This window comes from Bison bison, unplaced genomic scaffold (assembly GCF_000754665.1).
Source record: "Bison bison bison isolate TAMUID 2011002044 unplaced genomic scaffold, Bison_UMD1.0 scf7180017864145, whole genome shotgun sequence".
Taxonomy (NCBI): Eukaryota; Metazoa; Chordata; class Mammalia; order Artiodactyla; family Bovidae; genus Bison; species Bison bison.
Genome location: NW_011494717.1, coordinates 2,911,493 through 2,922,176, shown reverse-complemented (window position 1 = coordinate 2,922,176; position 10,684 = coordinate 2,911,493). Strand labels below are relative to the sequence as shown.

Sequence of the window (10,684 nt, the reverse complement as noted above, 5' to 3'; positions counted from 1 at the left end):
CCAAAGTACTGGAGTTTCAGCTTTAGCATCATTCCTTCCAAAGAAATCCCAGGGCTGATCTCCTTCAGAATGGACTGGTTGGATCTCCTTGCAGTCCAAGGGACTCTCAAGAGTCTTCTCCAACAACACAGTTCAAAACCATCAATTCTTCGGTGCTCAGCCGCCTTCACAGTCCAACTCTCACATCCATACATGACCACAGGAGAAACCATAGCCTTAGACTAGACGAACCTTTGTTGGCAAAGTAATGTCTCTGCTTTTGAATATGCTATCTATGTTGGTCATAACTTTCCTTCCAAGGAGTAAGTGTCTTTTAATTTCATGGCTGCAGTCACCATCTGTAGTGATTTTGGAGCCCAGAAAAATAAAGTCTCACACTGTTTCCACTGTTTCCCCATCTATTTCCCATGAAGTGGTGGGACCAGATGCCATGATCTTCCTTTTCTGAACGTTGAGCTTTAAGCCAACTTTTTCACTCTCCACTTTCACTTTCATCAAGAGGCTTTTGAGTTCCTCTTCACTTTCTGCCATAAGGGTGGTGTCATCTGCATATCTGAGGTTATTGATATTTTTCCCGGCAATCTTGATTCCAGTTTGTGTTTCTTCCAGTCCAACGTTTCTCATGATGTACTCTGCATATAAGTTAAATAAGCAGGGTGACAATATACAGCCTTGACGAACTCCTTTTCCTATTTGGAACCAGTCTGTTGTTCCATGTCCAGTTCTAACTGTTGCTTCCTGACCTGCATACAGATTTCTCAAGAGACAGATCAGGTGATCTGGTATTCCTATCTCTTTCAGAATTTTCCACAGTTTATTGTGATCCACACAGTCAAAGGCTTTGGCATAGTCAGTAAAGCAGAAATAGATGTTTTTCTGGAACTCTTTTGCTTTTGCCATGATCCAGCGGATGTTGGCAATTTGATCTCTGGTTCTTCTGCCTTTTCTAAAACCAGCTTGAACATCAGGAAGTTCACGGTTCACATATTGCTGAAGCCTGGCTTGGAGAATTTTGAGCATTACTTTACTAGCGTGTGAGATGAGTGCAATTGTGCGGTAGTTTAAGCATTCTTTGGCATTGCCTTTCTTTGGGATTGGAATGAAAACTGACCTTTTCCAGTCCCGTGGCCACTGCTGAGTTTTCCAAATTTGCTGGCATATTGAGTGCAGCACTTTCACAGCATCATCTTTTAGGATTTGAAATAGCTCAACTGGAAGGAATTCCATCACCTCCACTAGCTTTATTCATAATGATGCTTTCTAGGGCCCACTTGACTTAACATTCCAGGATGTCTGGCTCTAGGTGAGTGATCACACCATCGTGATTATCTGAGTCATGAAGATCTTTTTTGTACAGTTCTTCTGTGTATTCTTGCCATCTCTTAATATCTTCTGCTTCTGTTAGGTCCATACCATTTCTGTCCTTTATCGAGCTCATCTCTGCATGAAATCTTCCTTTGGTATCTCTGATTTTCTTGAAGAGATCCCTAGTGTTTCCCATTCTGTTGTTTTCCTCTATTTCTTTGCATTGATCGCTGAGGAAGGCTTTCTTATCTCTTCTTGCTATTCTTTGGAACTCTGCATTCAAATGTTTATATCTTTCCTTTAAAGATGTCAATTCTCCTTAAATTGTGAATTTAATATATTGATTGGAATCCCAACAGGACCTTTTTTCTTTTTTTGGAACTTAAAACTTTGCTTTTGATATTTATCTCAAAAAAGTAAAACCAGAAAGTTAATAGAACACCTAAATGAGAGATGGACTTAACCCTATTTCAAAGTAATTATTATCTTCAAGGTTAAAACATTGTTGCACTGGCTGAGAGATATATAACTAGATCAGTAGACAAGAATACTCTGAAGTGAGGGTGTGTGTGTGTTTGGGGTGTAGGGGTAGTGTGACTTTTAATCTTAACATTGCAAATTAATTTTATAAAAGTATTTTTGGAGAATGACTTGGAGATAATTGGGTCATATTCCGATGGATAAGAATTTTAATAAAAAAATAAAAGTATACAAGATTTGATATAGTTTGTCTCTTTGATAGCCAAAGAACCATAGATTAAAACCAACTGGTTTTAATACTTTACTTCTGACATTGTCAACTTTTAAAAAATTCGAGAATACCTTATTTCATCTGAGTGTAGGTGGTATTCTTGTATATTCATGGCAGTAGTGTAAATTGGTAAAACTTTCCTGGAGGGTAATCTGGAGAGGCGGATGGAGATTAAATATATATGTTTGTCCATTTAAGTGAATTTTCATAAGGATATGGTAATGTAGTATACTTAATAATAGCATTATTAATAGCAAAAAGTGAATCATCTGTATATCTGTAGTAGACTAGTTAAATCATGTTCCTTTTATGTAGTGGGATCCAGAACTCTGTAGCTATAAATATTACTAGAAAATTGCCCTGCAGTCTAGTGGTTAGGAGGCACGCTTTCACTGCCAAGGGCCAGAGTTCAATCCCTGGTTGTGGGAAACGATCCTGCAAGCCAGGTGGCATGCAGCACCCCGCTACACACACCACCAAAAAAATAATAAATAGGTATCCCTTGACATGGAAAGGGATCTGTGTTTAACTGGCAAGTGAGAAAAGCATATTAAAGTACCATAAAAGCCTCTTGATGAAAGTGAAAGTGGAGAGTGAAAAAGTTGGCTTAAAGTTCAACATTCAGAAAACAAAGATCATGGCATCTGGTCCCATCACTTCATGGGAAATAGATGGGGAAACAGTGTGAGACTTTATTTTTTGGGGCTCCAAAATCACTGCAGACGGTGACTGGAGCCATGAAATTAAAAGACGCTTACTCCTTGGAGGGAAAGTTATGACCAATATAGATAGCATATTCAAAAGCAGAGACATTACTTTGCCAACAAAGGTTCGTCTAGTCTAAGGCTATGGTTTTTCCTGTGGTCATGTATGGATGTGAGAGTTGGACTGTGAAGGTGGCTGAACGCTGAAGAATTGATGGTTTTGAACTGTGGTGTTGGAGAAGACTCCTGAGAGTCCCTTGGACTGCAAGGAGATCCAACCAGTCCATCCTAAAGGAGATCAGTCCTGGGTGTTCATTGAAAGGACTGATGTTGAAGCTGAAACTCCAATACTTTGGCCACCTGATGCAAAGAGCTGACTCATTTGAAAAGACCCTGATGCTGGGAAAGAATGAGGGCAGGAGAAGGGGATGACAGAGGATGAGATGGTTGGATGGCATCACCGACTCTGGACGTGGGTTTGGGTGGACTCTGGGAGTTGGTGGTGGACAAGGAGGCCTGGTGTGCTGTGGTTCATGGGGTTACAAAGAGTCGGACATAACTGAGCGACTAAACTGAACTGAGCTGAATCACAGTAGAGGCACTAGAGGGAAATCTCGAAAGCCTTTGATCTAGGGCATAGCTAAGAATGCAGCTTTGAACAAATGATCTTTTAAATAATGCAAGGATTTAATTGAACCCTCTGTTTTATTCAAATGGCCTGGGCATGAAATCACTATTGTAGGTTGTGGCCATTATTTCTTAAAATTCCATAAGGGTAAACATTTTTTTGAGATTTTTGTTTGTGGCATTTGCGTGTGTGGATGCTAGGTCCATGAGAAATAATATTTACATTGTGCATCACAGTCCAGAAACATGAAAATCTCTATAATATAGTAAGCATAAAAGTTATTTTATGTCCACTTGCTTTTTATGTCTATATCCATCCCCCACCATCTTTTTCAACTTCAACATTTTTGAGCTCCTTTAACTTTAAACATATTCTCTTTAGCTATTTCCTACCTTGTACTTTTCACATTTACTTTCCAGAAGAGGAAATTCTAGCATAAATCTTCCTTAGCCTCCTTTACCAAGTCTATTTTGGCATATATTAGACTCAGAAGTGGGTTTATTCTCCTGCTTAAAACTCACTGTTTTCCTTTTACTTTCAGAGTAAAGTCCCAACTGCTTAACTTGACCCAGGAAGCTCTTCATGAGTCTCCATTTTGATTATGGCTCCAGTTTTATCTTACCACAACTCCATACCATCCTACCAAAAGCTTCTTTGATATCCTGTTTCTCTGTGCTCATCGCACTTACACTGTATTCTACTTGTTTTTCTGACTAGATTGTGATTTGTGAGGGCAGATCATATCTGTCCTCCTCAGTTTTGAACCCCTAACTCATAGTTGACTTAATAAAGATTAAATGAAAAACCACTATTGAACAATAGTAGTTCTAGCTGTAAACATTTATTGTGTTCCTGTTATGTGCTAGTAGTATACAATCATTTATATTTAATTTGAACAGAAATTACTGGTTATATACCTGTTTCATACATGAAGAACCCCAGCAACAGGTTGTGTTACATGCTCAAGGTCACTTAGGTAATAAGCGTTAGAATTATCATATACTCTGTCCTCCCCAACTCCAATTTCAGAATAGAAATTTTTTCCTAATGAAGAAAGTCATGCTTATGTTTTTATTATTTCTCTCTCTTTCAAATACAGCTGGTGTATTTTCAGCAGGCCTTGCTCCAGCTGCATTTGTGCCAAATCCATATATTATTAGTGCTGCTCCTCCAGGGACTGATCCGTATACTGCAGCAGGATTGGCTGCAGCAGCTACATTAGCAGGTAACTTACTGTTCATACTTGTTTTCTTGTTCTGGATTTAGTTTTAATTTTGGGGTAAGCTTTACTTTTGTCTTTTGGGGCAATTTGAAGTTCCTAGGGAAAACTGAAACATATATCCAGAGTGAAATGAAGTTTCCAGAGTTAGTTTATTTTTCAACTATAATGCTACAGGAGAAAACCTAAGTCTAATAACTCTTTTCCTCCTGTGCATAGTTGGTTTACATTTTAGTTTTATAGTTTGAAAAATCTTGCATTAGCAAATCTTTATTCTTGTAATTGATCCCATTTACCCACAGAGACAATGCAAATAAAGTTACTTCTCAGAAAATAAGATGGACACTCACAGGAGCCTCTATCGCAGCTGCCCCCAGATCAGGAATAGTAAACACCCATGTCAGGAATAGGACAAGGTAAAGAGGTTCAGTCTTGAGTGAATGAGTATCTAAAAAGTAAAGTTTAATTAGCAGTATCAGAATAAACAGGCAAGCTGAGGGATGAAAAGGTGGGATTGAGTTGGAAAGAATATATTAGTAAATGTCAAAGCCTGATAACTACCACTCAAAATCTGGACTAAAAAGCAAAAGTATACAGTGTCATGTGTCAATTGTATTGCACTAAAGCTAAAAAAAAAAAATTTTTTTTTTTTTATTCCAAATTGTATTTCCCATTTAAGTAAGGAAGACTTGTGTACTGGTTTGGCACAATATTATTGAATAAAGTGATTTGTTGTTTAGGGTTTAGAGGGAGAAGTTGTTTTACATTGAGTCAGTTATAGAGACAGGAATGAATTAGTCTTAAGCATGATTTATGTTGGTTACCAAGACAGGAGCAGGGAGATATATCAACTGTGGAAGTGTGTTTCTGTTTCCTTGTTTGAGGCTGCTGATTGACTAACTTTTCGTAACTTGAAGCTGTCAGTGATAAACTCACTGAATTACCACTGATCAATTAATGTTAAATCCGCTTCTGGTAGTTATTTATTATCATGCCTGCAGAACAGGTATTTTTTTCTTAGGCATTTGTGGGTTTCTTAGGTATCTGTGGACTTTTCTTTTTTTAAACACACAAGAATTTTAAGATGTGGGAAAAAATGTTAATTTCAAATTCTTGCTGGATCCCTTAGTTAGCCAACTGACACTAACCTGTCACAATGAGTTCTTCTGGTGTAGATCTGCCTGTGATTCCATAAGGATGTGAGCTTTCCTAGTACCATTTAACTGGATGTTAATATGTAAAGTGCTGGTATATCTTAAATACAGAGAATCATTAATCTGTGAATCTATGGAACCTGAAAGAAGCAACTTTAAATGATCATTAGTTTCAAGATAAGGATTCTTGGCATTCTGGACTTACTTAGAATTTCTGAGATCAGTACTGTCCAGTAGAAATAGAACGGGAGCCAGATTGTAACTTAAGCTTTTTTTTCCCCCCCTAGTAACCATATTATAAAAGTAAAAAACATGAACTTAATTTCAGTGATCTGTTTGATTTAACTATTGATTATTGATAGTTTTTATTGATAGGTACTTTTTTTTTAGTGCTAAGTCTTCAAAATCCCCATAGTAAGTATGTATTACATACTTAGAACACATCTCAGTTCCGGCTATTCAACTTTCAACTGTTTAGCCACAGGTAACTTCTGGCTACTTCTGGACAGAGAAATTCTAGCTGGATGTCTGATTCTTTTGTTCTGTTGTGACAGTGTATCCTTTCTTCATAAATCCTTTTCTTATGTTTTAAGAGTCTTTATTATAGATTTTGCTTAAACTGTCTTTAGAATTATTTTTTTTTTTTTTTGAAGCTTTTCATGTTAGTGGTTCAATTACATTGGACTTCATTTTCTTCTAAAACAAAGTGAAACCAAGAGTTTGACTTTCTAAAATACATGTTAGATACACTAATATGTAATGCTTCCCTCGTAGCTTAGTTGGTAAAGAATCTGCCTCCAATGCAGAAGACCCAGATTCAGTTCCTGGGTTGGGAAGATCCTATGGACAGAGAAGCCTGGCAGGCTACAGTCCATGGGGTCTCAAGAGTCGGACACCAGTTAGTGACTACACCATCACCACCACCAGATACACTAAAATCATATCAATGGAATTTAGGACATATTATCAGCCAGGAAACATGACATGTTAATTATTAATTTAATGGTAGGTCTTATTTTGTGTGATACTACATACTGACCAGAAATTAAATTTTATCTTGGATAAAGTAGATAGAGCAAGAATTTCCTCTGTTTTTCCTGAGTTGCCTTCTTAGGCCTGTGTCCCTTTATGATTATATAATATAGTTCGTTCTTGTCTTAACTCACTGGTTCCAGTTTCCTAATCACATAAGCACTGACGTTTCATTTATTTTTATGTGATTTTCAATTGCTTTGTGAGAATTGTAACTAATTTTGTTTCAGATATGAAAAATATTTTAAAATTCTGTTTACAAATAAAATATACTTCTAGCAAGCTTAGTACCAAAATGTTCCCTAGTTTTATGTTACATTTTACAAATTAAAAGCCAAAAATGTTTTCAGTTAAAAAAATTCCTTTTTAAAAAGAGTGATGAATTGAATATAGGAAGTCTTTATGTTGTCTAATGTTCCTATTTGCCAGTGTCAAGTACATAAACTAGTATTCAATAGATGTTGAAAAGGTGATTAAGTACCCTGTCAGTTCATTTGTCCCTCTTGAGTTTAGCTTCATATCTTTTCATTAATACCACTGCTGTCACCTCTGAATACTTTCTTTTTTTAATAATTCATGCCTTGGTAGACTTTGTCTCTAGTAGAATTGGGAAAGGGGAAAGCAATTCCATGTGGATATAGGATTGTAAGAACATCTACTCTAAGTCTTATACACTGTTCCTTTTTTATGATCTAATAGTAACTGACCAACCTTATTCTATAAAATGTAGTGACTTTTTTTTTTTATTTTTTTGGGGGGGTGGGATGTGGGGTTTAGGTCCGGCAGTGGTTCCACCTCAGTATTATGGTGTTCCGTGGGGGGTGTATCCAGCCAATTTATTTCAGCAGCAAGCTGCAGCTGCGGCAAACAACACCGCAAATCAACAAGCAGCATCACAAGCTCAGCCTGGACAGCAACAGGTATAGGCTTGCCTTCATTAAATAATACCTAAAGAGTCTTTGAAGTTGTATGAGCCCCTTGCATTCAAGCTCTGTGTTTTTTCTCTGTTTAATTTTCCCAGTGTGTTTAGCACAGTACCTATCATATAGTTGATACACAAGTATTACGGTTTTTTTTTCCCGCTAGTTGTAATTATATGAATTTGAATATTTAGTTGTATTCCACTTCTACATTTTCATTTTTGAAACTGTCTTGAAATGTCTTAACAGTTTTTAATTTTTTCTTCACTTCTTAAAGTGTACTCACAGTATTTCTATTAAAGTGATTGTCAGTTCATTTTCTTCTGGGTATTTAAATTACTGTTTTAAATATTAACTTAATATATTTCTGACCAGAAAAAGGAGGTTACTGGGTACTTTGTTTTTAAGCAAGGAAAGATGAAATATTTTCAGTAAAGGTTAGATTTAATTTCTTAAAACAGAAAATGTTTATCTTGAAGATTTTTTTCCCAGTTTCTGCTTTCCTGAAGCTATTTTTGTAAGTAAATGTCAAAAAAAAATTCTGATAAAAATGCCAGAATTCTGGTCGTCACATTTATCATATTTATACCAAAGAAGCAACTTAATGACAAGCACAGTGTTTGTTACTTGGCAGTTGAATTTTCTTTTTAAACTATGTTGATGTTCTGTTAAAGCTGTCCTTTGACTCAGTCCTTGTAGATTATGCCATAGCACCATTTAATACTCTTAAAATCTGTCTTCTTCTGCTAAATAAAAAAAATCACATTGCCTAAACATGACCCGTACTTGTGGCATGATGCTTGCTTCCATGGTTGGACTTGAGATGAATCCCCCTTGTCCTGAACTGTTGAAGTCTTTCCCTTTGTGAAATTAATGTGTATCATGGTTGTGTATTATCACTGCAAGAAGAGCTGTGTATTATGAAGTAGTAAAGTTTGACCATTCTTAAGTTTTCACATTTTTTGATGAAATCTTTGTTCCTTTTGTCACGCTAAGATTTTACAGTTAAAAGCAGCATTTTGCTCACTTTATTAAAGCTTCTAAATCCTAAAAACCTGGTTAAATTTGAAGTTTTCACTCTGCATCACAGTCTTGTAAGAGACTAATTGAGTCATTATATTTAATTTATAGTTTTCAGTCTTAGAAAATTACAAAATTTAAACTTTTTTCTTCATCTGAAATTTTGCCCTTCCCCCCAAATATCTCTCTCATTTTAATGCTACTTTGGTAAGTTAAAAAGCACAAATACTAGAAATAATTTTTTGTGAAGACCTTCTAAAATCTCCATGTTGCTTAATAGATTATGTTCTTGAATTACATAAATTTGTACTTTTTAATGGTAAACTGACATTTCTTTGAATGTAAATATGTTCAAAGAATACCCAAAGGCTATCTGCAATATAAAGTTGTCCAAGATAAATTAATTTGTTATTTTCTAATATCGTTTCTAAGGAAATCATTTGTCCTTTGTAGGTTCTCCGTGCTGGGGCAGGTCAGCGCCCTCTTACTCCCAATCAGGGCCAGCAAGGGCAGCAAGCTGAATCACTTGCAGCAGCAAATCCAACTTTGGCTTTTGGTCAGGGTCTTGCTACCGGCATGCCAGGTATATAGTTGGTTAATTGTGGAAATTTGGATAGATTTAAAAGGTCTAAAGTAGATTGTCATACCGAGGAGTGAGAAAAATCAACACGCCTTAAAATCCTACACTGCAATAAATTATTTAGAACTCAGGTGCCAATAGGTGAAAGCAGTATCTTTTGTGAAACTTAATGACAGGAATGACAAATGTGCATTAGAATTCTCAAAAACTTTCTTAGTCTGTTTATAGTGTGAATCATAGCGTCTTTCTAATGGAGCATAGCCCAGAATTCTTAATGCAGTGCTTTAAGAAATAAAACCATTTGTTAGCATGTAAGACAAAACCTATTTGCCATTCCTGCCTTACAAGGTTAGTCATTTAATTAGTTAATGTTGAGAAATGTACAGCTAACATTTTCCACTTAGGACTTAGTTCAGCCTTATTTAATACATTTATAGTATTTTAATCTATTGGTATTTAAAACCTAATGGCATCAGTATTTAGTAAATTTTCTGCCCGTTGCTGCAGTACAACTTCTAGAAAAGACCAGCAAAATACATTTTTTGTGAAGTTAATTTGTGTGAAAATTACTACTTTAATAGTAGTGAAAGATGGAAGGTATTTTTCTTAAGCTAATAATGTGGCACTTGTTATGTTTTTAAAGTGAGATTTAAAGGTTACATTTGAATGTCTGTAGATAATACATCACCTCCTATTCTATTCCTTCATATCTCTGTACTCCTAAAGACCCACTTTTAAGCATGCTGTTTTTTCACTTTTAGTATAAGAGTACTCCTTTAACTATGTAGAGTGCAGCTGACCCTTGAACAATCACTGGTTTAAACTGTGTGGGTCCACTTGTACTTGAATCTTTTTCAATAAAGATCTACTACAGCACTACAGTCTGTGGTTGATTCAGTCCTGCAGGTGCAGAATAGTGGGTGTGTAGGGTTGACTGTAACGTTACATGCAGATTTTTAGTTGCACAGAGAGTCAGTGCCCCTAATACCTGTGCTGTTCAAGAGTCAACTGTACTTATTAATGAAATACATGTTCCAGTTTCATTTAATTGTGCTGTAGATAAATTTTTTCTTCAGATCATGTAGGAGATGTGTTTAATGCATTGGAGAAGGTCCCGACTTACATGATTGAGGGTTTTTTAAGATGCTACTAAGTATTTCTTTATATTGTTTTGAGGAATTCTGTATCAATTACATTCTGTTCTCTCTGAAATTCTAAAGTCAGAATTTTTTGTCTTGGTTAGCCTACTTAATGAAAAAGGATGTTAATACTGTCTATGAAATACAAATGATAGTAGAAGAGGGCTATTCTCATTATTTTCCTGTTTTACCCCAGCTATATCCTTGCTTCATGGACGCTTCTGTCCCAGAG

At 36.0% G+C, this 10,684-nt stretch overlaps 1 protein-coding gene across 10 annotated transcripts in view; it reads left to right on the top strand.

The window, feature by feature from the left end:
• PUM2 (pumilio RNA-binding family member 2) overlaps positions 1-10,684 on the top strand; it is a 116,223-nt gene that overhangs the window by 56,176 nt on the left and 49,363 nt on the right. For 9 of the 10 annotated variants that reach the window (XM_010840527.1, XM_010840526.1, XM_010840528.1 and 6 more), the window contains 3 exons: positions 4,488-4,613; positions 7,571-7,713; positions 9,187-9,316. In XM_010840527.1, the coding sequence (XP_010838829.1) occupies positions 4,488-4,613; positions 7,571-7,713; positions 9,187-9,316 (399 nt within the window). The remainder of the gene's footprint in view (positions 1-4,487; positions 4,614-7,570; positions 7,714-9,186; positions 9,317-10,684) is intronic. The other variant, XM_010840533.1, reaches the window with a different exon arrangement.